Source organism: Neopsephotus bourkii, unplaced genomic scaffold (genome assembly GCF_033783945.1).
Source record: "Neopsephotus bourkii isolate Nb327-2 ecotype Australia unplaced genomic scaffold, CSIRO-AGI_Nbou_v1 NB_1825, whole genome shotgun sequence".
NCBI lineage: Eukaryota > Metazoa > Chordata > Aves > Psittaciformes > Psittacidae > Neopsephotus > Neopsephotus bourkii.
The window spans coordinates 13,171,852-13,199,717 of record NW_026902298.1 but is presented as its reverse complement, the minus strand read 5'-3'; the positions used below and the strand labels follow the sequence as shown (position 1 = coordinate 13,199,717).

At 39.4% G+C, this 27,866-nt stretch overlaps 2 protein-coding genes across 6 annotated transcripts in view; one reads left to right on the top strand and one right to left on the bottom strand.

The window, feature by feature from the left end:
- The window catches only part of ZNF106 (zinc finger protein 106), a 40,587-nt gene extending 17,337 nt beyond the window's left edge, over positions 1 to 23,250 (top strand). The window contains exons 5-23 of one of the 2 annotated variants that reach the window (XM_061343699.1): positions 360 to 557; positions 2,738 to 4,807; positions 5,630 to 6,248; positions 7,125 to 7,194; positions 8,026 to 8,180; positions 8,276 to 8,336; positions 8,651 to 8,989; positions 10,278 to 11,053; positions 11,439 to 11,496; positions 11,967 to 12,112; positions 12,440 to 12,574; positions 12,761 to 12,877; positions 13,380 to 13,571; positions 14,633 to 14,695; positions 15,667 to 15,786; positions 16,246 to 16,317; positions 17,091 to 17,162; positions 17,787 to 17,933; positions 18,932 to 23,250. In XM_061343699.1, the coding sequence (XP_061199683.1) occupies positions 360 to 557; positions 2,738 to 4,807; positions 5,630 to 6,248; positions 7,125 to 7,194; positions 8,026 to 8,180; positions 8,276 to 8,336; positions 8,651 to 8,989; positions 10,278 to 11,053; positions 11,439 to 11,496; positions 11,967 to 12,112; positions 12,440 to 12,574; positions 12,761 to 12,877; positions 13,380 to 13,571; positions 14,633 to 14,695; positions 15,667 to 15,786; positions 16,246 to 16,317; positions 17,091 to 17,162; positions 17,787 to 17,933; positions 18,932 to 18,988 (5,467 nt within the window). In that variant the 3' untranslated portion in view covers positions 18,989 to 23,250. Of the gene's footprint in view, positions 1 to 359; positions 558 to 2,737; positions 4,808 to 5,629; positions 6,249 to 7,124; positions 7,195 to 8,025; positions 8,181 to 8,275; positions 8,337 to 8,650; positions 8,990 to 10,277; positions 11,054 to 11,438; positions 11,497 to 11,966; positions 12,113 to 12,439; positions 12,575 to 12,760; positions 12,878 to 13,116; positions 13,341 to 13,379; positions 13,572 to 14,632; positions 14,696 to 15,666; positions 15,787 to 16,245; positions 16,318 to 17,090; positions 17,163 to 17,786; positions 17,934 to 18,931 lie in introns of those variants that run through there. The other variant, XM_061343700.1, reaches the window with a different exon arrangement.
- A 1,206-nt stretch (positions 23,251 to 24,456) lies between these two features.
- The window catches only part of CAPN3 (calpain 3), a 32,503-nt gene continuing 29,093 nt past the window's right edge, over positions 24,457 to 27,866 (bottom strand). For all 4 annotated transcript variants that reach the window (XM_061343713.1, XM_061343712.1, XM_061343714.1 and 1 more), the window contains 4 exons: positions 27,348 to 27,426; positions 26,410 to 26,526; positions 26,053 to 26,111; positions 24,457 to 25,453 (listed from right to left, as the gene is read on the bottom strand). In XM_061343713.1, coding sequence (XP_061199697.1) covers positions 25,427 to 25,453; positions 26,053 to 26,111; positions 26,410 to 26,526; positions 27,348 to 27,426 — 282 coding nt within the window. In that variant the 3' untranslated portion in view covers positions 24,457 to 25,426. The remainder of the gene's footprint in view (positions 25,454 to 26,052; positions 26,112 to 26,409; positions 26,527 to 27,347; positions 27,427 to 27,866) is intronic.

Below are 27,866 nucleotides of genomic sequence, written 5' to 3'. Positions count from 1 at the left end.
GGACAGGCTTCAGAGCAGCTCCTGCTAGCTCTGTAAGCCTTCCACTCTGCCTCCTCGCTCACTATGTTTCCTCTGAAAAGATTTTGAGTACAACAATTCAAGAAGAATTCCTCTTCCCTGTTAACACAGCTTTATTACCAAGTCTTTACCTCTTGATTGTTGGAAAAAAATCTTGTAAACTGACCATCGAAAAACCAGACCGTGAAAGAAAAAGTCAAAGAAGTCAAGTAACCGAAATATACAGAACAAAACCTAGTTGCCTTGAATTTAAGCACATTCAGAGGAAACAAAGTAAGACCAGAGATACCTGCCATGCCTGTTGGCAGTGTTGAAAGTCCACCCTCTGCCTCTCTTCCTAGGGACAGCAATCATGAATGCCGGGTGTGCAGAGTGACACTGGTGGGTTTGTCAGCATATGCCAAGCACATCTCCAGCAAGCTGCACAAAGAAAATGTTTATGACCATGACAGAAATCAGGAAGAGAAAGAAGAGGCAGAAGAAGAATACCTTGACAAAGAAGTCATTCAGCTAATCAAACAAAGGAAGGAACGGAACCGGTGAGTTTCCGCTTGGGTCATAGAACTGCTATTAACACAGGATGTGTTCTTAAGACTTAGGTGCTTGTGAGAACTAAACTGCTTTTAGCTAGTGTACTTGTTATGACAACAGTCCACGAGCCCCAGGTGGATATTGTACATTCAGCATGTGAATGTGTTTCTGCTGAATGTTCTTGTTCTATGGCTCTACTAGTGAGGAAGTACAACTGTTCTCCATTACGGATAAAACCAGTGTGGAATCCTGTGTTTGGAGAGCAGTAATGTTTTTATTTTAGTGTTTGATACCCATTTAACTGAAAGGCTTAATAAATGTGACAGTAGTGCTAATATTGTTGGGGTGGGAGGTGGTTTTTTTTTTTTAGGAACCTGGCCTTTACTGAGAACTGTTGCTGAACATGCTTTGTTATAAAACTTTAATCTGTTTGTTTTTACAATGAGTTAGATTGTTCTGCAGATGTCACACTGAAATCCCATAGTCTTTCAATGAAATTTCATACCTGTTTCATCTTAACTAAGCTAAAGATAATTCTAGTGGCTCACTATGAAATAGAAGTATTGCCTTTTATCTTCCATGTGATTCCGCAAGTGTGCGTTGCAGTTGAGAATATATTGTTTGAATAGTCTTATGGCATGGGGATGGTGTGGAAGTGGCATATGATCTTTGAAAGGAACTCTTGCTTGCTGTGGTTAAAAATTTCAATTGGCATCTCCCAAGTGCAAAATCTGTGGAGTTTATTTGGTTTTGACACCATTCTTTCATATTAGGGTGTCCCTATACTGCAGGCTGGTAATGTTTTCATATCAGTAGCAATGTCACCACAGGTTTTGCGGTAAAGGAGTGATGTTGCCAGTACAGTGGTTTTCTGAGGCAACTGAAATCTTAGAAAATCTGTCTCTACTGAAGGCCAGTTTGAAAGGAGAAAAAAACAAAAGTTCATGGATTAAGTTATTAATAACAGCAAAATTGTTTCCATTAGATCATAATCTAGTTGAGTCAGATTCTAGAATTAACGGTATCACTTAGACATTGTATTTTTTTTATACTCCTTCTCTTACAACTCACTTTATCTTATGCAGGAGGCCATTTCCCATTAGAGAGGAATTATTTGTGAATCTTTTAGCAAAACTGGAGCAGTTTAAAAGCTCAGGGGGTGCACAATATGAATATTCAGTTTATTCAAAAGTGAATCAGTTGTTTTTGTGTAATAGAGTGAAACTTTCCTGTCGTGCTTGTCCAGGGATCTAGGATGAGTGTATTTCTGTAATGTCAGAAAGAAGCATTTCTGTAACTAGCTTTTGAAAAAACTTTTTAAAAAACCCTCCTAATTGGTTGAATAAATACTTAGAACATTTAGACTGCTGACCCTGGGAATAGCTCTTGGTGTTAAGGTAGCATTTATCTTTAAATGTACATGTGATAACTTACCACATGTTCAGGGTAAGTTGCCAAGATAAGTACTATCCAAAGGGCAGTAGGTAGTGCTTCTGGGAGGCTCATACAGACTCAGCATTGTATGCAGTAGGCCATTCAAGTCTTAGTTAAAACAGGACAAAATATTTTTGTGTCTGAGGTGCAACTTGTTTGGATGGTTTACATCTTGTGTTTAACCTCAGCTTTACGAACCGTGACTTGATCTCAGTTGTATTTTCCAGTAAGTAGGATAACTGCTTTTCGCAGCCTAACCTTCATTCTATTCTGTATCAGTTCCTTCAAGTTACTGCATTAATACCAACAGAATAGTCTTAAGAAAAATAATTATCTCATTATGAATGATTTTTATCAATATTATTCAAATTACAAAGATTATATGACAGAAAGAATCTTTCTTTTTGTTTGTTTCTTAGTATCTAATAACTGGTAAATAAAAAGGTATGTTATCTTCTGAGTTAAACAGAAGTATTTAAGAATTAGTCTGTTGAACTGTCCCTGCACCAAATCAGTTGCTTCTGTAAGAGCAGTTTTGAAATACCATATTTAAGTAAAGGTACAGCATCAGTTTTGAAAGTCAGACACTACAGAAGCCTGAACAGCAAAGCAGCTAAAGAAGTTATCTCTGTTTTCTCTTTATTAGGAAAAAGTTTTCTTCCCAGTGAAAATAAAAAATAAAATGTGTGGCTTGTGTGCTCTTGGATTTCAGTGGATGGCATCAGAATTTAGGGTTTTCTCAATTGTTTTGTAGGCAAACTGAGCCAAGCTGTGCAAACCAAGAATTAGAATGTGATGAAAGGAGATCACAGAGAAGACGAGAAGAAAGAACTACTTACAAAGGAAGAGAAGCTTATGATCAGTCATCATGGCATCATCATAATGCACCACAGAGGGACAGGAAGTGGGAAAATTATGATTATATTAGTCCTAGACAAGGCAATTTTTCACACCCTCCATGGAACCTTAACAGACATGCAGGTGGCTCAAAGGAACGCTTTGGAAGGCATCAGAATGTTTTGGGAGGCTCTTCAAATTGGCATAACTATGGGAATCCTGGAGGTGCTTGGCATCCAAGTAGATGGGGAGGAGGAGCATCAAATTGGCATCACAGTGCTAGGGAGAGAAATTCTACTTGGCACTTGGAAGGAGCAGGTAATTTTTCTGTTTGGAATTCTAAATGTTATGGAGGAAACTGGAAAACTAGTCCTCATGGTACAAATGGCTGGAATTTTGGAAGCTCAGGAGAACCTGTTAAATATAATAAGGAAAGATACGCATGGCAGGAGAAAGACACTGATGTTCCGCCATACAGAGATCGGAAAAATAGGAAGGACTCGCTTGATTTTACTAGTGATAAATTTCCTTTTGAGGGGGCTTTGGATTTTGGTACGTTAAAACAACCAGAAAGCAAAACTTCAAGAGCCAGTGGAAAAAGCGGCAGTCCTTCCAGAGATAAAATGCATCGCTGGACTCCCTACCCATCCCAGAAAGCTGCAGAGCAGCAACCATTGTCTGAAGATAATGTATCTAAAACTCCAGATAAAACGGAGTCTGTAATTACGCCTCTTACTGATTCACCAATGAAAGGAAAAACTTGTGAAGTCAGTGTTAGCCTTTCAAAACCTAAAAACTGGGAAGCATTTTCCCCTTCTAATGTGACCTTGGATCACCTTGAGTCTTGCAAAGTAATGAGAGACTGTTCCAGTGGTGAAAATCCTGACAAAACCGATGGCACAAATAATAAGATGCCATCACTGAAGATCCCTCTTCTGAATATCACAGATATTATGTTATCTTCTCCAAAGCAAGACAAAAACAGTCTCTTAAAAAATTTCAAGATTTCATTATCCTCAGCTAGTGGTGAAGAGCAGAATCGTTTGAATGCACTGAACTTGGAAACGAACAGTTCCTCCTCTTACTCATCGAAGCTGCATGGTGCATGTGCTGATAACTTACAAAACAACAAAGATGTGCTTGGTAGCCATCTTGGAGAGACTGTTAATAACTTCTGTGAAACAGAACAAAGCCCCAGAGATATTCAGTCCACCCATTCCTTGCAAAATGTTCCCCTAAGCTCTTGCAAGGATGCAAGTGACCAGAATAGTGAAGAAATTGGGAAAACACTGCCAAAGGGCGAGTTCAGACTAGATGCATTAGAAGATGTGAGTGATGATGATTTACCAGGAGGTGAGAAGTTGAAATCAAGAGCTGAAAAGTTGCATTCTTCTGTTAGTTCTCATTTACCCTGTGACACTCCAGAAGGTAAACCTGCTACCTCTGAAAAGGGTGATAATGAAAAGCTGGCTGCTTCAAGTATTGCTCCTGCTGATCTAAAAGATTCTGTGTTTCAGATGGACTCCACAGTTTCTCCATCAAGTGGTCAGAACCATGAGCATGTAGATTTGAAAACCTCCTTGCAGGATCAAGAAGGGGATGAAGAGCAGGTCAAGCCACACGATCACTTTGAAATGGAAGGTTTTGAAAATCCATCAGATCATGAACTGCAAAAAGGAGGAGGCCAGTCACTGGGCCTGCTTCCTGATTTAAGCAAACTTGGCCTCCCTGCGTCTCTGCAGCGAGACTTGACACGACATATTAGTTTGAAGAGCAAAGTTGGAGCACATCTTCCAGAGCCCAATCTCAATAACGCACGGCGCATTCGAAATGTGAGCGGCCATCGAAGAAGTGAGACTGAAAAGGAGTCAGGACTTAAACCCACCCTCAGGCAGATTCTAAGTGCTTCCCGGCGAAATGTAAACTGGGATCAGGTCATCCAGCAGGTAACCAAGAAGAAGCAGGAACTTGGCAAAGGCTTACCAAGGTCAGTAGCTTTCAGAACTAACCATGTCTCTCTGTGAGCATGTTGAGGGGGAGGGTTATTTCTTTCCAAATCTGAAATGAACTCCAGAAACCTAAAAGCAAGACTTGAGAATGAAGCTTGCTACACCACCATCTTTTGCATATACAGATAATACAGGGTTTTTGTCATTACTTCCTGCTGTGGATGTCTATCTATAGATAAGTAATAGTATTCTGCTGCTTAGGAAAGATTCTGATCCCGTTCATAATCGTTGCTTAATATCTGAATATGGAGTCCAGCAGTATATTTGCTTTTAAAGTTACAGTAAGTGGAAGAATATAAAAATGCAGTTGGGATGTGAATATTCCTGTGTCAGTTGCTTATTTCTTCATTCATTCAAGATTACAAAAATGTTTGCATTGCTGCAGGCAGAATAAATGCTTCCTCTTCATTTGTTAATCTTTTAATCTGATCTGCAGCTTGGTTTTGTGCTTAAAGGAAGCTATTTTGTAATACTTCACTTCTGAAGTTTTCTTTAAACCTGAAGTTTTTGACGTGTCTTGAGAAGATGTCATATTTGCTTATTCCAAACTTGGTTTGGAATAATTACAACAACATGATTTCAGACTTGGAAATCAGACTGTCAGTTCATAGCTGCTGAATCTAATTTTGTGACACACGAAATACTCCATTGCCAGGTGAGACATAAAGGACAGAATACCAATGTAATTGAGTTGCTAGATCGCTTAAAGCAGTAATGTGCTTTTGGGGAAGGGGGGGCTTTTTTCTAGATTTAGCTGCCTTGTTACATGTATATTTATTTTTCTTTTTGTCTTGTTAAAGGTTTGGCATCGAAATGGTGCCTCTTGTTCCAAATGAGCAAGAGGGTCTAGAACTTGGTGAAGAATCTGATCTGTCTTCGCTAGAAGGATTCCAGTGGGAAGAGATTTCCTTAGCAATGCCTGGCTCAGCCAGAAAACGTAGCTTTTCTGAAAGCAGTGTTGTTGCAGACAGAAATCCTTCTGCTTATAGCTTCTTCAGTGAACAAGCCAAAATAAAAGAAAGTGGGCAAATAACTGCAGACAGCCCCTCGCATCATATAACATCTGGATATGAGGAAAGTGCCGATACTGAGGCTGACTTGAAACAGGAGATATCTTCTCTTTCTTTGTCACCACTTATGTCTAAAAAAACTGAGACTAGTGGAAGTAGTCACAGTCTACCAGCCACTTCTGAGGTTGCAGGCCTCACAAAACAAGAGCAGGAGAGCCCAGAGAAGAGAACACCTCTTCTTGAAAAACAAAATGTGCTAGAGATCTCAGAAGAAAACCATCCAGCTTCAGATAATGCTTTACTTCTTATGTTGTCTAATAACATAGATGCAGCTACAGACAGCAGCTGCACATCTGGTACTGAGCAGAATGACAGCCAAGGAATTGGGAAGAAAAGAAGAGCAACTGGAGTAAGTGTGCAACTTTGTCCAGCTTTGGTGCAATAAGAAACGTTTTTTTCCCAGTCAGTGGTCATTCGGCCTTGGAATGATCTCTGCAAGGAGGACTTTCTCTATTTGATTGTGTTGTACATTGATAGCCTCAAACTAATTTGCTTTTTTGACTTAATTTTTTTAAGATTTTTTTTCATTTCTGCCTTCCTAGTGCAGGACTTTTGCTTATTCTTTTTTAATTAGTAGGCATGGGAAATGCTCTTTAATTTTGATTTGTAATTGATGTGCTATGCTGGTAAATGAGAGGTATTAAAATAGTTCTGTGGAAGTAGTTCTGTTGTGGGAAGGATCTTGGTGTTCCAAAACTTAAACGGAATATAGGTTGTAGTAGAAATTTGTTTTCCTTAAATGTTTCTGGTTTTATGGTCAAGCAAGGAAGGACAAGCATTTCTTCAAAATTATATACTTAAAATTATAGCCTTAACTCTGAATTTGTTTCACTGTCCTGTGTTGGACTTACCCAGAGGGGAAGAAAATGTTTCTGGTCAAAACCCTCAAAATGGTTTTGTTAACTGCAGAAAGGGATAATTTTAATTTCTCACTGATTTAATCCTCTATACCGCCATCTAAAAACATAGAGCAGAAAATCTGACCCAAGTGTGGTCTTAAACACCTGAGCAAGTAGAAGGCTGTTGGCTTGTTTAATATTTTTTCCTCGTTGAGATGAAAACATGGCACTCACTTTGTTCCTCCCTTGTATGAGAATATACAATTAATTTTGCACATTCTTCTCTATGGGTACAAGTAGTAGTTGAAAGGACAATGGATGTTTAACTTTTTGATTTAGGCAAAATTGTTCCTGTAACTTTTGTTAATAAATTATTTTACTTGCAGGAGGGATCTTCTCCTGAGATCCCTAGTCTAGAAAGAAAGAATAAGAGAAGAAAAATCAAAGGTAAAAAAGGTGAGTGACTATCATACCTATGTGCATCTGGTATAGAGGTTATAACTAGTGGTTGCACTATTAATACTACTGACTAAATACTAGTAGTATTTTGACTTGGTTCCTTGATGTTACTTTGGTGCTTCTTGGGCTGTTCCTGAAGATCATGGAGTAGACTGCTGTCAAGTCTGCAACACTTTCTTTGAAGCTTCCTATCTTAATTTGTCAGGCATTATTTCCAACAGAAAACTTTATGCCTCCTTTCTGCCTGCAGTGGGCTTCAGAAAGTAATATAGGAGCATCTTTTACAGAGTACTGTGCTCAGGAGACTGCAAATGTGAGTCTTGTGGCTTGAAGTCATCTGGGACTTCAAGAATGATCTTTCATCACTGGGTTCTTTTTCTTTTAAGCTGCCCTTCCTCGGCTTCTAAATTAACGGAGTAATTTAAATCTTGTTTAGCTTAAGTTTGCCTCTGTCTTTTTAATGACATTAATGGAAAGTGTGTATTTGTACTTCCTGTACACGTGTATCTCAAGAAAAGGTCTTTGTGGAAGAGAATTACTTTGTTCAACTAAACTAAATCTGTGCTGGCAAAACTATGATGGAAATGGTTATTAGAGTCAAGGCTGAGAATCTGTAGAGAGGAATACTGTAGTTTGCTCTTCTTTCATGTAGATGTTGCTATTCCTGTGCAGTTATTCCTTTTCAGCCTCTTGTATGACTAGTGATACTTAACCTAATATATGTGATTTCTACAGTCTGAGGTGGTAGTATTTATTGAAAAACCATAGGTAATGTATTTTAATGTATTGTCAAATACAGTTATACTCTACATTTTGTTTCCTTTTCAGAACGTTCTCAGGTAGACCAGTTGTTGGCTATTTCGCTGAGGGAAGAAGAGTTAAGCAAGTCCTTTCATAGTGTGGACAGCAGTCTCTTGCAGGCCAGGGCTGCCCTGCAGGCTGCGTATGTTGAAGTTCAACGGCTCCTTGTATTAAAGCAACAGGTAACAGTGGGCTATTGAGACCATCTGAACTTTTGAGTTAGCAGCCTGAAAAACTGCCTTAAGTAGGACTGATTTAAGCCACAATTGTTTTGCAGATAACCATGGAAATGAGTACACTGAGAAGCCAGAGAATCCAGGTCTTGCAGGGGCTACAAGGTATGAGATACCACAAAACTATACCAGTGGAATTCTAACTTGTGCATTCTTTGAACTCGCAGTCTTGTAAAAAATTGTATTTAACTTGAGTTCACTCATTTAAAATATGCGACAAAATCTAAGGCTTTCCAATAAAGTCTTTGTGTGATCTGTCATTTTTGGTAGTGCCATCTAGTGGCTTTTTCTTTTCACAAATATTTCTCTTCCTTGGTGGTGTGTTCGCAAGAAATGAGCTTCTGGCACCACTAAATTTTATTGTAGAATACGAACATTTTTGGTTTATATTTTTTCCCCCTCTCTCCTTTTGCCATTAGAAACATACGAACCTTCTGAGCTGTCAGAGCAACTTCCCTGCAGTGTCTCAAGTGAAAGAAATAGCAAATCTCACGTGGCAGCTGACTTAGTTTCTACAGGCACCTTCCTGCCCCTGTTGGACACTTTGTCGTCTTCTGTAGCTCCATTTGGAGCTTCTGTTCATGTTCCCGTACCATCACCATTCCAGTCTTCTGGCATCACACCCGCTGCTCCTGCTGACTCCTCAGTACAAGTTAAACGAGAACCTGTGTCTCCAAAAGGCTCAGAAGAAAACGTGAATTCTGTACTCCAGAGCTCTCCATCTGCTTCACGAGCAGAAGAGGTGGAGCAAAAGAATGGTATGTTTGGCTTGCCTTTGTTTTAGGAGAGTTAGTTATAAGGAAATAAAAAAAAACCAAACCTACTTCCCCAGAAGAATGTAAGATGGTTCTCAAACCTGCAGCCTTTTGTACAGGGGTGAATCCCATTAACTTGTATAGGACCTCTATGTATAATGTAGGATCCTCTATATAAAGGGTTTTCTAACAGGTTGCAGCTGTTTGTGACAGTTACGGGATGGGTAAGAGACAGCTTTCCATTGATTTATTTTCAATATGATATACGTTACGCCCTCAGCAAGTTCTAGTTTTGTCTTGGAACTTTCCATCTGAGGAGGGTGTTGGGGGAGATGTTCATGTTTAAGCTGTCTTTAGTTGGATGCATAATTCCAGAGCATCAGGTCTGTACTGTGATATCTGAAATGGTCAAACAGCTTTGCCTAAGCATTGCTGTAGGTTTGATTTGCTGGTTTCTAAGAGACGGAAGCAGCAAAGTATTTCAAAGGCCGGCAGCTTCCCATTCGTGTTGAGGGGTCCCACCTACTAAATGCTGTGAACTTGATACATCCTGTTCTGGACTGTAGTTATTGCAAGTGCAGCTGGGAAATTTTAGGGTGGGAAACACAGCTGTGAGATGCTGCCTGTGCTCTTAGCCTGTCTCAGTTGAGAGGTTGGATTCATTTGTTCATATTGGCTTCAAATTAGAATGACAAGGAGAGCATGCTTGCTCTGTCATTTAGTGCACCATAGATAAACAGACAAAGCTTACTCTGTCCTACAGTGCTGCCATTCCCTGGATAGAAAGTATGATACTGCAGAGTGGGTTGTGCATGACTCATCTACCTTGAGTTAGGTTCAAGTAAATTGGTAGAAATAACTAATGCAATGGGTTAAGTAGAAGTGTCATGGAGCAGCTGAGGCGTATTAAGCATGCACTGGTTAATACCAGACCTACAGCAGTGGCGAACAGCTGGTAAGGGAGCACAGAGTGACGGGTGGTAGCATCTTAAGCTGACTGCGTAGGATTCACTAAAGGTTGATTGTCAGAAGTCCTGTAGTTAGCCAGCAGCTTGAATGATGTGCCCTGTTCCTCTTCTTCTGGATACACAGTTTTATTCCCCAGGTATGTTTTTTTTAAAGCCTGGATAGCTGACTGAAATAGCAGATCTGCATGTGCATGAGTAGCTTTCAACATTTAGAAATACATACTTAACATGCACAATTAAGTATAAACAGAAAAATCAGGGAAAACAATTTTGCATATTTATTGCTGTACGGATTGAATATAACACTTTTCTATTTTCTTTAGAAGAGACCAACCAGAAAACTTCAGTGTATCCAGTTATCTCTGCAACCATATCCCTATCAGAGCTGGCAGCTTGTTTCCAACAATCTAATCAAGATGTACACAAGCCTGCTGTGGACAGCGGAGAAGCTGGACTTCCTGAAAACCCTTCTTATTCACTGTCTGATTTCAGCAAGAGAGAAGCAAAAGATACAGTGACTGAAAGCTTTTTACTGGATCAGTGTAGCACTTCTCTTCCAAAGCATTCGGCCCTTCTAGAAATGCCAGTGGATAAACCCCCCAAATTGTCAGCAGAACCATCTGAACAACAGATGGCAACTGCTGTAGTTTCAGCAGAAAAAGGAAACAGAAGGCGGAGAAAGTTAAGGAAGAAGAAAACTCTGAGGGCAGCTCATGTGCCAGAGAACAGTGATACAGAGCAGGATATAATTGACTCTAAGCCTGTCCGGAAAGTCAAGGGTGGAAAGGTTCCTAAAGGAGATAAAGTTACTACATCCACTCCTCCAAGACAGGAGGATGGAGTTACTGCTCACACGGCAAGAAACAAAGATGAGAATGACAGTGATGCTTCTTTGGAACTAGTGGAATTTCCAGCACCCCAATATGAGGTGGTTGATGTTGGTTCATCAGAGTCTGGAGATGAGAAACCAGACAGTCCCTCAAAGATGCAGTCACGTGGCTCTATGGATCAAGCAGTCCTGCATGTGTCTTGCTCAGGTTATGATGAAGTGACCTCTACCAGTGAGATTGGCACAAATTGTAGGGACGATGGGAAAAGGTGAGATTACTGCAGGTCTCTCAAAAGTAAAAGCATTATACAATAGTTACAAGAGACCTATCTTCTTTTCTTTAGGGCGTTGTTTTTTTTTTTTTTAACTTTCTATTCAGAAAGTCTGGCAGCATCAGTAACTTTGGTAGTGAAATGAGGGAAAATGGAAAACAAATCTGCTTTTTTTGGTCCAACAAATAAATATGTCTTGTTACCTACTAATTAATATAAGAACAAGGCTGCCCTCTGTGGAAAGTTTGGTTTTGAGCTTATCTGTTAGAGCCTGTTTTCTACTAAGTGCAGAGTCTTGTATTCTGGGGTGTTATTTGCACCAAAATTTTGTCTGCAAATGAACATGCAAAGTCTAATCTCGCTGCTCTTTATTTCTGTGTTGCAGTATGTCTGAGATGCAGACTTCCATAGGATCGCTAAGAGGATCAAAGAACTCATCAGGTATATCTTTTAACCTTTTCTTGTGATAATTTGTGTATAGTATTTTGCAAGACTTTGAGTTGTCTTGGTGAAACTGCTTCCAGTGGGAAATTTTGTCCTGAAGATAAAAACCAGCGCTAAAAACTGAAGTGGGAAGTGATGCATACTCACTAGGTCTCATTGAATTGCTGTGTGCCTTGACTCTTCTGCATACCCCTGTGTCCTCCCACACAAACACTTCTATTCCACAATCTCTGTAGAGCTGTAGGACAAACAATAATATAATCCTTTTGCTATTTGTAAAGAGCTTTCTGCATTTAACATCATATAAATGGTCCTTCTGGCATTTTATATTGCCTTTTGCCACTTACAGGCTCCACCAGAAACCCACAGGTGCTAAGCCCATGCAATAGTTCTACTGTTAATACAAACAGCAGCGATGTGTTTGCATGTGTTCCCATAATCAAAGTACACATGTGTCTGCCCTACAGAAGTGTCTTCAGAGCCAGGTGAAGATGAAGAACCCACAGAGGGAAGCTTTGAGGGACACCTGGCTGCAGTGAATGCTATTCAGATTTTTGGGAATTTGTTGTATACTTGCTCAGCAGACAAAACTGTTTGTGCCTACAATCTGGTTGTAAGTAAGGTGTTGGGAATGTTTTGGTGTGGTGAATATCTTGAATGGTGGGTGTTACGTTGATTGCAGTCACAAGGTTGCAATTCTGTTTTTGTAAAGCCTTACTATGTAATTACGAAAGCAGCTGCTTTTTAAGGTACCTAATTTTGTTACGCTACTCTTCAAACTTCTCCCCCTCCCCAACCCCTTCTCCCTTTGAGAGGAGTATGGGGAGGTAGATTGCTGCACGTGTCCTGCTTTTGTTAGCTGTCCTACCCTACTCAGTCAGGCGCAGATCCTGAGAGGTATAATGGGCTTTTATGTTAGACCCTCTGCTTTCCTTTTCAGAGCAGGAAGTGTGTGGCCATCTTTGAAGGGCATACTTCAAAAGTGAACTGCCTCCTAGTCACTCAGACAAATGGGAAGAATGCTGCACTCTACACTGGCTCAAGCGACCACACTATCAACTGTTACAATATCAAGGTAGTCAAACTCTGTGTTGGTTAACACGCAGTGTAATGTGCATTTTTATTTGTTTCTCTGCAAATATAAATGAAAAAACCCTTCAAAACCCATATGAGCTGTAGGTGCAGATTATCATTCACTTCAGGCTTTTTTCCCTGAATTGTTTTCAGTTAATAGCTTTAAATACTTCTTTTTTATTGTCAGACCAAAAAGTGTATGGAACAGTTTAAGTTGGAAGATCGAGTGCTCTGTTTACACAGTAGATGGCGGATCCTTTTTGCAGGCCTTGCAAATGGCAATGTGGTTACTTTCAGCATAAAGGTTAGTATCTTTAAATATTGGCAGTTAAAAGCCTCTTGCAGTGCTGTTTCTCTTCACTCTGTGTTTCTTTCTGTTCTTTTTCTTGAGTAGCAAGTGTATTTGTGATTAAACTATTTTCGTATAAATGGTCACTGTTGACCCCTTTTGGTCCTTTATTCTGTCAGTGCATAAAGCTGTCCCATCTCCCCTTCAGGTATCTTTCTCTTAGCTGCTGTGTTGTTGTCATGTTATCCCTTAAGGTGCCACCTGGCCTACCAGTCATGTATCATGACAGTTTTCTGACACAGATTATTTGTGAATCTTCCTTTCTTGATCATCAAAGTTATTTCCTTGATTTGGAAAGTTAGTTGTTCAGTTGCAACTCTTACTGCTGCTGAAATGGTGTGTTACTAAACTGAAATCAGATGCTATAACAAGTACAGCACAGAAAGAACTTGGTGGTCAAGTCAGTGCCATAAAAAAGTTTTAATTCTCAAACAACAATTTTTTCCTCACCCAACAGAACAACAAGCAGGTTGATACCTTTGAATGCCATGGCCCTAGAGCAGTGAGCTGTCTAGCCACAGCTCAGGAAGGAGCACGCAAGTTGTTGGTGGTGGGCTCCTATGACTGCACCATCAGTGTGCGAGATGCGCGGAACGGGCTGCTTCTCAGAACCCTGGAAGGTCACAGCAAGACTATCCTCTGTATGAAGGTAAGTGTCTCTGAAAATACATTTTTGACAATGACAGCTTAAAATGTTACGTTTGTTTTTTTTAGTTCCTCATCTAATAGTGAGCAGATTGTGGTAGGAAATAAAGGATTTTAATGATAAAAGCTAAGTAAACTGGAAGAGAAATTGTCTCTGGCTCTCTGCCATATCTCATGTTTCCTACAGAACTCTTAGGGCTGTGTCTGTAGGAGGCATGTTTATTTCATGTTAAAAGATTCAGGGAATCTTGAAGTGTGAATTTGCCAGTAGAAGAAAAGTTGTGGAAAAGGTTTTCAGGTACCCTAAGGCAAACATCAGAGGAAGCTGGAAAAAATGTAACTCTAGAGAAGTATTCTCTTAATAGAAGAAGCACTAACACTTATATACAGGTTTCTGGCTCCTGAGATTATAAGATGGAACTGAAATGCTTTCCTGACGGCTTTGCTGTGACTGCTATCATGTCACAGATAGGGGATGGCTTCCATAAACTGTAAAGATATTACAGTGCAGTGGCACAACCTTTTTACCCTGTGAATTATCCTAGTCCTGCTCACATGGCAGCAGACTGTGGTCCCTTTTTGATCCATGATGGGTCTATTAAACTTCTTTTCTGGATTAGTACTCTCCAGGAGCACTTTCTTATGTGACCAGTGTATAAGCACACAGCACATCCAAAATTACTAGGAAACAATGAGCTTTATTGTGCATGTGCAAAGCAACATTCTGCATTCGGTTTATTTGGTCGCTGATCTGCTGCTGAGCTGGCACTAAGACTAGCCTACAGGAAAGATGAGTTAACCTGGTGGGCTGCAAGTTTAACAACTTCTGGTGTCAATTGTGAAATGCCACAAATCATCATTAGGATACTACAGTACATTTTCTAGCTCTTATGTAAAGAACTCAGTGTGTGCTTTATTCTGTTTCCATATTCTCCACTGATTTTAAGTTTGTCAAATTTAGGAAATACTGCAGTGCAACTTTAAAGTGAATGTCTTAATGCTTTACTTGCCTGTTTCTGTGTCTATTACAGAAATAATACTTAATTTTTTTTTTTTTTTTGTAAGGTTGTGAATGATCTGGTATTCAGTGGCTCCAGTGATCAGTCTGTACATGCCCACAATATTCATGTAAGTATCACCTATAAAGCTGGAATGACTTTTTTTGTTAAGGCAGTGAATTCCTGTGCTATAAAGTCATTGTTTCCAGAATCTTTGACTGACTGGAGCGTCCAGAAAAGTAAAGACATAAGATTTTGTTAATGTGACTACATTATAGCTAACTAAAGAGGCATGAAAAGGATACATAAACATGCAGAATCTTACAATACAATGTGCAGTGCTTTTTTATCTGGGGATAAAAAATATTACTACAAATATTAATACAAATATTACTACAAACATGCTGATAATGTAGGAAGGGTTCAGAGCAAAGTCATGTGAGATATCCTGGTGGGGGGAGAGTTCTGTTATTACAGGAAAAGCTTGAACACAGTGTTCCAAACTAGTTGGTTCAAAAGCTGGTATACTGTCCTGAACGCTTTGTCACTCACCTGCCTCTCTCTTTTTCATTTGCACTATCTTTTTCCTGTGCTAGCAGAAGCATTCGGGTAGCTATACAATAAGTTAGATTAAGAAACTTATCAGAGGTAAATTTTAATTGAAAAAAAACAATAAAAAGTGTATTTCTATGTATTTAGCTAAATTTGCTCACTGATCCTTGTGACTAAATACTGTTAGTATCACCACTAGAATAGTACTAGTTGCAGGGTAGGTGGGAACATGTGGCTAATGATGGAAAGAAAAGTAGATAGTTTTTATGGTGGCGTGCATTTCTATTGTACTCAATGGCTCCGAGTTAACATGGGCAAAGAAAAGGGTAAGTCATATTTGATCATAATCTGAAAGTACCTTAACAGCAACTGAAAGTCTAATAGTGTTTCCATTTTTTGAGTAGTGAACACTGAAGCTAGCTACTCTATGTAGGCTAGGTGAAAATGTTTTTAGTTGTTAAAAATTCCAACAACAAACCAGAAACAAACCCAGACAAAAACCCTCAAAGCAACAACTACCTATTTGCTTTTTGCTTTTCCTTGATGCAGACTGGAGAGCTAGTACGGATCTATAAAGGCCATAACCATGCGGTAACGGTTGTAAACATTCTTGGGAAAGTGATGGTGACAGCATGTCTGGATAAATTTGTTCGTGTTTATGAACTACAGGTAAGAAAATAGATGCTTATGATGACATGTACCTAATATGCATTACTAATTTTGAAGTCAAATAGATGTAATCTGTATGCTTGCTGATCTTGGGCCCATTGCTCTCTTTCCTATTACTCAGAATATATAGTTGTCTCACCAGCCAAAATACATAGATTTTAAATATTATAACCTAAACCATTATTTTTAGAACCTGGGTTATCTTCAGACAATGACAAATCAGAACAGTGGGGAAATGTTAGTTTTGTCTGCTGGGAGATCAAGTGCTTAGTTGGACAAAAAGAGTTAAAGAAGCAATGTAAGCAAAAGTGAACTTTCATGGTGGCTGGAAACTTTGGAATCCACCAGAGGAGTTTAGTTGCTACCCAGAAAACTGCTCTCAGAAGCATTGCCATTTTCATGTCTGTGAAAAATGATTAACTGTCAAGTGATTAAAGTCTGTTTCTGTTTTTTTTCAAGTCACACGACCGCTTGCAAGTCTATGGAGGCCACACAGATATGATTATGTGTATGACCATCCATAAGAGCATGGTAACTTCCTTCTTTTCACTGGTCTCAAATAGGAGGTTGTAATTTCCACATGCATGTATAGGATAGTATAATTTTTTCACATAATGGAATCAATCTGCTGTCTGACTAAGAAGAACTTAAAAATGTCAGGCAAAAATCAGTTTGCTGTTACAGCTCTGTATCTATGTAATGTAATTGTCTGGGGAAAAATTAATTCTAGCTTGATATAGTCTTAAAACAATAATTCTATTTATAGTGATGATTGCAGTGAAGAGTTTAGAAACAGTAAAATATTCCCTCTTCTCAAGCATCAGTCCTGTTTGACTTTTGCTCAAGAGAGTCACATATATGCTAGAGAAGAACTTCACCCACAGTCAAATCTCTAGTAACCTTTGGTAGAACCGAAACAAAGGTATGAGACTGGTTTAGGTGCACAGGTTTCTTCATGCATCTGCCCTGCAAGGTAGGTTTCAGAATCACTTCTGGGTAAATGACTTGCTTAAAATAGTCATTAAATAAGTTTATTAGTAACACTGTATTTTGAAGTTTTTCTGAACTGTTACGACACTGTAGACAACAGAAGTTCCGGAAACATTTTCATATTCATTAGTAAGTTTTTGTAAACAATGACTGTAAATCTCCGTTAGCTTAGATCCATTTTTAAATTTAGAAGCCTTGCATGTTGAGATTTTATTGTTGTTTACCTCATGTACTCTACACTGAAGCCTCCTTCCAGATTCAACTTTTTTCCCTATTATTCCCAGCTTCCTTATCCATAGATGTTTCTTTTACAGATCTACACTGGATGCTATGATGGCAGTGTCAGAGCTGTGAGGCTTAATCTGATGCAGAATTATCGTTGTTGGGTAATAAGCGATCTGTTTTTAGCCTTCTTTTGTTACAGTTTTTAGACTAATTTTCTGGGGAAGGTCACAACTCGGTCCTGCATAGTTATTATAGTTCAATAATGTTTTAAAATGCATAGATACTTTTAAAATGTAAATATATATCTCTAGTTCCACTTTTCATGGTCTTTAGTATAGGTGTATGCTTTGGGGCAGACTGATAGTAGCATCTTAAATTTCTTTCAGGAAACTTTAAAGATAGTGACCTGTAACTGTTTAAAACCAAAAACTTCAGCTGAATGACATACAAAAGCTGATTTACTCTGCTAAATAAGTTTAATTAAATTCCCAATGTCTCTGTCTCAGGTAAGCTTAAATCTTGTAAAGGTTTAGTTCCTGTGTTCCTCCTGCCGTTCTTGCTGATGATCTAGGCTTGGCTAGAGGCAGGAAGAATCTCTGTAAAGGTGCAATTAAAGCAATAGAGACTTTTCATGTAAGTAGAGAATGGAAATGAAATAAGAAGATTAAAAAAGAGGTGGCATGTGTGTGAACAGTTTTGGTAGAATATTGCGAAGCAGCAAGAAGAAAATAATTAGCTAAAATTCTTTTTTTCCTGGCTTATTCTGTTTTCTTTTTTTCTGCCAGTGGCATGGATGCTCACTGATCTTTGGAGTTGTGGACCATCTGAAACAACACTTGCTAACTGACCACACCAACCCAAATTTTCAGACCCTAAAATGTCGTTGGAAGAACTGTGATGCTTTCTTTACTTCCAAGAAAAGTTCCAAGCAGGTATGTGGTTGAATTAACGTGGTTGTATTTGGCAGCATAAAGTAATTTACATCACCACAGCCGTGGGACTTGATCCTATTTCTCTTAAAAAGAGTTAAATTTTTCTAGTCTTGATAGGCTTAACTACATATAGCTAGAGTTAGAGTCACACAGATAAGTAGGGTTCAATTCAGCCTGTGACAGATGAGTGCAACTAAGCATAGTAACTTGAGATATGGTTAATATAAAACAGCTTGATCATAAAATATTATATGGAAGGGGTAAAATTCTGAAATACTGAAAGAAATTCTGATAAATATAATTTTAAATTGAGTTCTTGCAGGAAGATTTTATTTTTAAGTTGAATAAACATTAGTCTTGAAACAGGTTTTTTATTCTCTTAGTTTTTATCCATCACTACCCCCTTTCATTGTTGTGGATACCGATGCTCTTTGGTTCTTGGCATGGGGTTGGTTTTGCTAACAATCTTTACGTAGTGCCTAAATTTCTGAGTAAATGCTGGCACAGATGGGAGAAAAATGAAGAAGACTTAAGAGCTGGATGAAGTGATGTGGAAGGGGTTAGGGGTTGGGTGGACGAAGGGTTGTTACCTGTAGACTGATAGGCAAAATCCCCATTTTAGTCCTTGGCAATATATTCTTGTTAATGTGTTTCAATACACGCAGTGGAAAAAGGGTTTGGAGAACTTGAAACAGAGTGGAGTCCTTAATTTCTCTTTAAGCACTGGCTGTGGATATGATGTGTTTATTTGATATGCTTTTATAGTCAGAAAAGAAGATGGTTTTTATTTGCCTAAAATCATGTGGTATGTGAGATACTTTATAGATGTAATTTAATAGCTTGGCACCAATCTTTTTTTTTTTTTTTCAAAAAAAAGTATTTTTTAGAAGCTTTAAGCCAAAAAATGTATCATTCAGCATTCCCTGACACTTCAAGAATCTTTTACAAAGCCTTTTTTGATGGTTACTACTTTTAACTGACTTCTGTTTCTTTCCTAGGATGCTGTAGGACACATTGAAAGACATGCTGAGGATGACAGCAGGGTTGACTCGTGAAGTTGTTCACCTCCCACATTGGGAAGTAATTTTATATGTCAGAATTATTCCAGATAACATCCGTTTCTTACTCCAGTCTTTCCTCTTTCTTTTCCCATTTGGAATGCAAAAGTGGAGTGGGGCTGAAATGCCTTGTTATGGAGGCTGCAGGTCATATTGCACTCTGTAGAAATAAGGCTGGTCAATTAAGACTTGGCCTAAATGGAAGATTCTTGCAAGTTTTTAATTCACTGACAGATAAGAATATTCCCTCCTCTTGTCTGCTTTGGTTTTTTGTTGTTTGTTTTTCCTTTTTGTTTTTGTGTTTGCTTTTGTGTTTGATTTTTTTAAGCAGCATAGTCTGAGTGTCCTTGGGAAGACCAGAGGGGTGTTGAGAACTTAGATTACAATAGGTTCTCATGTTTGCAAAATCAGCTTGAAGCCTGTTATGTGTCTCAAACATGTCTGGTTTTATGTTGTATCAAATTTTTTTAGGTTATTTTAACAAAAATCTGCAAACTGGAGTATGACAGATTGTAACAGTGTAACCTGAATACCCAGTGTACATTTTTACTTCATAAAAAAAGTATTTTATGGAGAACTGGAATAGGTATTTTTTTTAATGTTAATTGTAACTTATTTTTTATTCCTTGTGTAAAAATTGCTATAACTGGCATAATATATACAGTGACAAACTGCCCAAAATACTGTACCTCCTTTTGTTTATTTGGAGGAAAACACTTTCTGGAGAGGTATGCCAGTACCAGGAAAACAGCCAGAATGGGGCTCTGCTCATGTGGTTTGCAGTCTTAGTCTTTTTAAAAATACAGGTCCTTATGTACAGGAAAGAAGTGATGTCAGCTTTTGTTTTAGTTAAATACCAGAATAACCACTGCTACCTTGATACAACACCATAATTGTATTCCTGATTTTATTTTATATCTTAGTGACTGAACTTTGCAGTTCCGTTTCTTCATGGCATAGCAAACTTCAGAGAAATGCAAAGGCACTGCCTGTCTAACTGCATCGACTTAAGTTGTGTTTTGTTTCTGTTGTGAACTGGCTTAATTGGCTTGGGCCATATCAAGTTTGCAAAACCTCAACTGGAAAGAATGGAGCAGGATTTTAAAGGATTTAAAAGTCTACGGTTCTCAAGCAGAAGCTGAGGATAACAAATGCATACCACACGGTATAAGTCTTGTTTCTACTAATGTGAAGACACCAGTGCAGAGGTGAAGGCTCTTTCTACCTGTTAGGATTCCTCTGCAGGTGTCCCTTGGGACGGAAAACTTCACCCAGTTAATTCAGTGAAATGCACTTCTTGCATTTGTGACCCTCTCTCCCGTAATGACACGAATTTAGCAGAGGGCTCTTTTAAACAATGAGGCTAAATGTAGCAATGAGCTTTGTCTTCACTTTTGCCTAACTTGCTGCTCAGAATAAAAAAGAAGCAAGGTTGCCTTAAACTGTAACAGAAGGTAAAACATCCCAGTGTCAAAACTGAGCTGCTCACAAATGACACTTTTCAAACAAATTGAACTTACTGTTTTTACTAGGCAACTTTTTAACCACTACTTCGATGCTTGGTATGCCAAAACAGACCACATAAGTTTTATAGCCTTATTCTTTGCCTATGAAGAAGCCTTTTTAGGCCAAGAAACTGATTGAGGAAAGCCCGCGCACGTTCCACTGCCATCAAATCAAGGAACTTCGGGGCCTTCTCTGAAGCACACTATTGTGTGTTTTTTTGTAGTGGACAAGTATCATTTCTCTTTAATTGCTTGACATTGATTTATTTTTTTTCTGAGAGACAGGAATAAAATAGCCATGAGGTGCAGGAGCATCCTACTTCAAAGACATAGGAGTCTCTGAGGTTCCGGTGCTTTTGTAGTGATTTATTTGGGGTTTTTATTAGCTGTTTGTGGCCAGGCAAAATCCCAGATGTGTGGCTCAGACCCCAGGCTGTTTTGAGGGTGGTTTGGCTTTGGGTTTTGGGGTGTGTGTTTGTGCTTTGGGTTTATTTTTATTATTTTTCTTTCTGTGGTGTGTGGATGAAGCAGTTCAAGAGAGAATCAGGTTTGGGGAAATCCGAGCAGTGTCAGTGTTTTCTGACTCAGGCTGGATTGCTCTGAAGTCTTGAGAGTATTTGGGTTTTTTTCCATGACCTAAGAGCAGAAGACTGCATAATACTTAAACCATTTCCAGAATTACTGATACTCAAGAGTAGTTTGGGGAGTTTCATTGAACCTCACTAAGGGAGCATGTAAAAGCGTGGCATAAATCAATGTGAACGTCTGAAGCTGTCCTTCATGGACTGTGCCTGAAGTGAAGGTGTGGAGGTGTGTCCCCTGAGGACAAGCATTCTGAAAACTAGTGTGTGAGAGTAGATTTTGTTACTTCTTCCTTGTGATTCTTCGCGTTCTTTCATCTGTTTTCAGGAACATGTGAAGATCTTTCTCACTAGGTGTTGCAGTGAACAGTTACTACACTGTATTTGCATTCCTGGTTGCTTGTTGGGCTACTCTTTTCTAATTTGTAGAAGCAGACTTCCTTTTCGTGTAGTCTGTGATACTTTTTTATCTGCCTTGAAAAGAGTCCTTCTGAAAAGTCTGGACTTAGGAAATCCAGCTTTAGCTGTGATGCCTTTTCCTGCTTTGTAGGTCATTTCAGATCTATGGTAAGAATCTTAAAGTGGATAAGAGGCAGGAAAATAGCAGAGCTGCATGAGCATTTATAGAATTTTGTTTCCTGAATTAAGAACAATTTTTAAAACGGCCCAGGGGGTCAGAGGAAAATGCTGTGCTGCTTTCTCCTGAGGATATCATTTGCAGTAAAGTTGTTGTACAGCTGTGGAAATCCAGGCTTCTCTGGAGTTTTGTGGGGAGGTTTCCTATTTGTTCAGCTGGAATTCAGTGCAGCTTTTGCTATCAGCTGTTCACTTCTTCTGGAGGCAGTTGCAGAAGAGAGATGCCAAACTAATATACTGGCTTCGTAGCCATTAGTGGCATCCTCTCCAGCCTTGAAACTTAGGGTTTTGACTGCTGATACACCTCTGGTTGAAGAGTTCTGGGTGAAAAGCAGTACTGCACCTCTGAAGCCTGTTTCAGGACTATTTTTGTTTTCAGTTTGTTTTTTTTATGCAAGTAAAAAGTTGTGGTTGGAAGGGTGAGTAGAGTGAAGGTTTATTTTGTGGTTAGCTGTGTTTATCTTATTAGGCAAATATTAAATAAGGAGCTCTGGACTTGCTATATGGCTGACTCCATATGGCAGACCCTTCTTGGGGGCAAGGCACCATTTTCCTCCTAGCAGGATTGACATTGTGTCTGTTAAGCTGTGAGCCTCCCCAGCAGACAGAAAGTGCTCAGAGGCATTGCATGATTTTATAAGACAAAGAATGGACCAGGCACTACTGAAACCAGTTACATCATTCTCTTCAAAAGCTTGAGAACTTGTGTCATAGCATACCAAGCCTTGCCTGAGCTCCAAAAGGAGGGTGTGAGTAGCATAAAATGATCACTTGGAAGTTCACATGTTCTGCAAAGCTTAACCTTCCCCAGCCTGACAGACTCATGTATTGAATAAGACAATGGTAGGACTGGTCAACAGTTGTTTCTCCTTTCTCCTTCAAATGATAGGGGAAAAATTACAGCTAATTGGCAGTGCAAAACACTCTGTGGCCTATTGCTGCTGCTTCTATATGTGGAAGGGGACAAAAGGAAAACTGCTGCATCTGTTGGTATGAAGATGCATTAAATATCCCAGCTTCTGCTTGCCTTGTGTCACTTACCTGTGGGTTACAGACTTTAACATACTGGCACATGAGCTGCCTCCTGCAAAATAGCAGGAGTTTGGCTGTGCAGTATGTTTGAAGTAGTGCAGTTCTTAGTGTGCATTTCAAACTGTACAACATGGGTAAATGATAACTGAAAATTCACAATAAACTGGAGGTTCCCAGAAACAAAATGTGTTGTTAAGAAAATGTTCTCCCCTTCTTTTGAATTAAAACACAGGTACAGATGAATCGTGGTTTTCAGGCTTGTAGGATATTATCATGCAAGCAGTCTGAGTTGTCCAGAGTTGCAGAGTATGTGAGGGAGGATAAGGAAAAGGTTTCAGCTGCTGTTTGTAAAATACTTAGTTGTGGAAGAGCGAACTGTGTAGGTCTATATTCTGTTATCAACACCTGGCAGCTTCTCAACTTTCATTTTGCTGTAATAGTTGAACGGTCTCCTTGAAGAATGGAAGTGGAATAAAGCCACATGATTGTGTATGTAACAGTTTAAGCTGTGTAGAACACGTGCACAGATTGACCATGGGTTTCTTTTCTCACTTTGGTATAAATTGTGAGCATAATAATAAAATTTTACACAGCAAGAGAAGAAAAAAAGAAGACAAAAAATAAAAAAATAAAAGTTCTCTATATTGTTACAGTTTGTCAGTCTGACTCTTCTTTGTTTTGAATAGGATGATTCACAGCATTCAGTAGAGGTTTACTTTGTTCTGGGCTTTTTTCCTTTTTTAAGAGGGCTGGATGAAATCGGACAGGCTACTTGGAAGCTGCAGCACTAGCAGCAGTGTTGCAAGTTTTTGTCTCAGTGTGCCAGAACCGCACACCTTGTTGTGTGGCAGGTACATTGGAGGCACCAGCGGGTGCTTCAAAGATGATGTACTCACTCTCTTGCTTCATGGCCCTTATGAAGAGAAGTTCTGTAGAGCTGATGGGAGTTCACTCACTGCAACTTTAAGGACCAGTTTTGAGTTTCATTAAAAAATACCAATTTTGATCTTTTGACTGGTAGATTTTGTTTTTTCTCCAAACATCCCAAATAAGCACATCTCTGCAATTTTCTTTTTTGTATGGAAAATAATACCTTAGTGGAGATAACGCATGGCTTGAACCCAGGGCTCCCAGAGTTCCAGTCATCTTAGAAATGTGATTTGGGTTAATACAAAACTTAAAGGAGAAGAACTCTTCTTTAGATAAACTATAGGATTTTCTTGCTCTTTTGGAGTAAGTTACAGCGCAGGACTTTTTAGTCAAAACGTTTTCTTAGTGACCTTTCAGTTAAATGTGCTACTTACCAGAACAACTTCAAATGGATGCTACAATCTGTTTTTACAGTTTTGCTTTACAATAGTGAATTGTGTTGTTCTTTTCCCTACTAGCGAACCAAGTCAAAAGTTCTTCTGACAAAGTCTTGGTCTCTTCACACCTTTTCTTGCCCATTTCTTTTTTGCTTCCATTTTTACATTGATCAATGATTGGCCAGTTCTGAAGGCCTGTCTTCCTTAAAGCTGGTACCTATGGAGCCTTTCAGTTATTTTCTTTAATGATATCAAGGATTAAGCTGGCAAGTAGTTGAGATATTAAGCTGATTTCACATTGGACATAAAACTCCAAAAGCTGCTGTATATTCAAGAGAATGATGGAAGAGTGCTCAGTGTTTTGTCATCTTGTTTCTTTCAAACCAAAACAACAACCCTGAAAATTAGGCCAAAATCCGGCTGATTTTATTTTGGGGTCAATTAAACTGACTGTACTTACATATTCTAATAATCTTCCCAAAGTGGTCATGCTTACATAGTCTCTGATTCCTCTTTCCATAAAGAAATACATAATGCTGTTGGGAAATAGGATTTTGAGGGGATACAGGGGATGTGTGTCTGTATAGATGCATAAATTCACACCTATAAGAGTTTGTCTTGGATGTGTATCAACTTCCATAATGTTACAGAGACTGCAGTTACAATAAAAACCATTTAAAATCTCTACTATGAGGTACTAAAAATGAGAGTAAAGTGCTCAGTCCTGGTATTTTCACAAAGGCAATAGACCAAGCTGTACCTGGATCGTGCAGTCCCACGTTTCTAGCACAGCAGAGAACCAACCTGTGCAGCCACATCTGTAACAACCAACATCAGTGCTTGGGATTCATAATATTAATAATGTAATCTTGCATAATCACATGTGAATTGTTCAGTCACCACTATGAGGATGCTGACATGGTAGTATCAAAAGCAGGACCAAGAGTTAATAGCTCATTACAAGGTAGCAATAAACACCCCTTCCACAATTCATCTACAATCCCAGTTTTGTCTGATTTGAGGGAAGACTTCCAGTTGTCAGCATAGGCAGAGTAAGGATGCACACTCCATGACTTTACCATGCAGAAAAAGCTTGATTGTCATCAATCAATCAAAAGTCATCACTAAACTAATCCTCATTGCCCAAAGGAAAATGTTGGGAAATCTCAAAGTAGTTACAGAATATGTACACTGGTCTGCCTACTGGAGTGTGGTTTTCCCTTTTTCCAGGCCTTCTTTCCATACACTGTTTATCTCAATGAGTGAAGCACATGCTGTAGGAAATGCTGTTGTTTGTACTTGAGGATGAATGGAGCAAGTTACTCAAAATATAAGTCTTCAGTATGATCTTGAATATGGCCTCTGGCTCTAGTGTCACGCATACATCGTGAGCTGCAGCCACTGGAAAGGAGAATTGGAATTAAAGATAGAAGACACGCTGGCATCTTCCAAGAGATTTTGGAAGGCAGCTGCTTGCTGGCACTTGGTATGGAGCACAGTAGCAGTGGGGAAGTTTCTGTTAGGCTTCTTGCTCCTATTTCTCTTTCCCTTGGAAAACTGGAAGGGTTTTTTATGATCTCCCTAGCAGAAGATGTGCTTTTAAGCTTAAACTTCCTAAGTCGTCTTAATTAGATTTTAGAAGTAAAGAACTACGTTAAACCCTGTTATCAGTTAGTGCCGTATTAGTATGTTTGATTTAAATTGCCTCATAAAATAAAAAGATCTGAGAAATTTCTGGAAGCCCTTTAAAGGTGATATGAAGAGCCATGCCCTTCAGCACCAACTGGAGTCCTACAGAGCAGCCGTTGCTGGCACATCATGGATGTTTTCCATGTAGAATTGGTAGCAAAATTTTTGGGAGGTTTTGTAACCTCTTACCAATTGGATGGCAATTTCAGAGCAACTCTTGCAGGCTCTCTTCAGAACACATGCAATGAACAGTAACATTAGAATTTAGTATTGTGACATTGTGTTAGAAATACTGGTGTAAAGTAGTTTACCTCCAGGACATTGAGCTTAATGATGCCATCTCCATCTTTATCAAAGGCGTGGAATGCCCCTGAAGCAAGGAAGCAAAAATATATGGAGTAGATTAAATAACCGTGTGCATAAAGATGATCCCAGATAGCAAATCAAATTGTGCTCGTATTGTGCAAGCCTGTACAGGTATTTACTTAGCTAACACAAGGAGAGACACGGTGGTTTCTTTTGTGTGTGAATGAGATGGGTGTCCTATTTAGGTTCCCTAAGCACATATCTTTAGCTATTAATACTATATCCCGGCAGCAGTGCTCTGAACAAGCTTTGCCTTGAGTGCGACTGCGTTCTGGGGGTGAGGAGGGGAGGCAGACACTCACTGAACATGGCGTCCAGGCGCACGAAGCAACAGATGAAGCTGTCGAAGTCGATGTTCATGTTCTTGTCGGCGTAGCGCATGGTGATGATGTCGTAGAGCTGGTTGTTCAGCCGAAACCCTGCAGAGGAAAAGGGACAGGGTGCAGCTGGGACAGGGGAAGCACTGCTGCCTGTCAGGCCTCCACAGTGGTTTTGCCATAGGCAGGTCCCAGGCTCAGATGAGGCTCAGGCTGTGTCCACTCCATATAATGAAGTACAGTTGTAAGGAGCTTACTTGGAAATTACAATCTGGGAGGGCTGATAGCACATGAGTTATCTCATGCTGTGAATATGAAGAGGAGAGGCCTACACCAAAGAGCCTGCAGCTTAGCTGCAAGAACTGGTGACAGAAATATAGGAGGAAGTTGTTATGAGAACATAATTACACAACAGTAAACAAATAGACGAGGAGGTAGCTCTTATAACTGAGCCATGGCACTGCTGCAGCATCATAAGGGCCTGTCATGATTTGGGTACCGCTGGTTGTTAGCTATATGCAAGGTCATGCATACCCTGCAGCCTGTAAGACTGAGATATTGCTGTTGTAAAATGTGTTTTAAATCCAGGGCAGGAGGCATTTATATTTCTTTTTTTGACATTGACAACTTTCCTAGAGAGAATGGAAACCTGGAAAATGAAAATGACCTGAATTTCTACTGTGGCAAGCGTTCAAATCCGTGTGTAGTTCTGCCCTTAGCAGAGGGTCAAATCACTCATGTTTTGTAAAGTACAAAATAGCCATGTTATTTCTGTGCCATGATGAACTGGTAACTGGTGTACCGAAATAGCACTGAAGATGAAATGTCACTGTATCATTACATCTAGGTTTATAGGGATACTACAGATTTTACAAACAAAACAAAATCAGGTTTCTTCAGCTGTTGGGCACTGGGGGAAGTACCTGCATCTTTCACCGCATTGCGCATCTCATAGCTGTTAATGGTGCCTGAGTGATCCGTGTCGTAACGCTTGAAAATTTTCTGGAAGAAGGAAAAGCAATAAATACACAACAGAAAAAAGCTTGTACTTGAAGTACAACAGGAAAACTTCAACAGCCTGTTGAGCGTATGCGCTGACTGGATATGGGATGTGTGCCTTGGGCACTCGCGGCTTTGCCATTTGCCTTACACTGCTGCAGCTGGCCAGCCTCGGTTTATAGCTCAGAGCTCCTCTCGGTCAGAAAGCAAAATGTAACATAGATCCATGCTGTGGGAAGCAAAAAGCTCTCCCCTAGAGATTCTCCTTGTTTGACTTGAGTTTAGTCTGTTAATACTCTCTCTTGATTGTCCTAATTAAGCTATCTGTGAGGCCTGATTCGAGTTCCCATCATCCTCTTTCTTCAATTTGTATGCCTCCAAGCTAGTCTCATGAGGGTAGTTCTTAAATGAGTCCTGGAGCTTCAAGCTATTTGCTTAGGTTG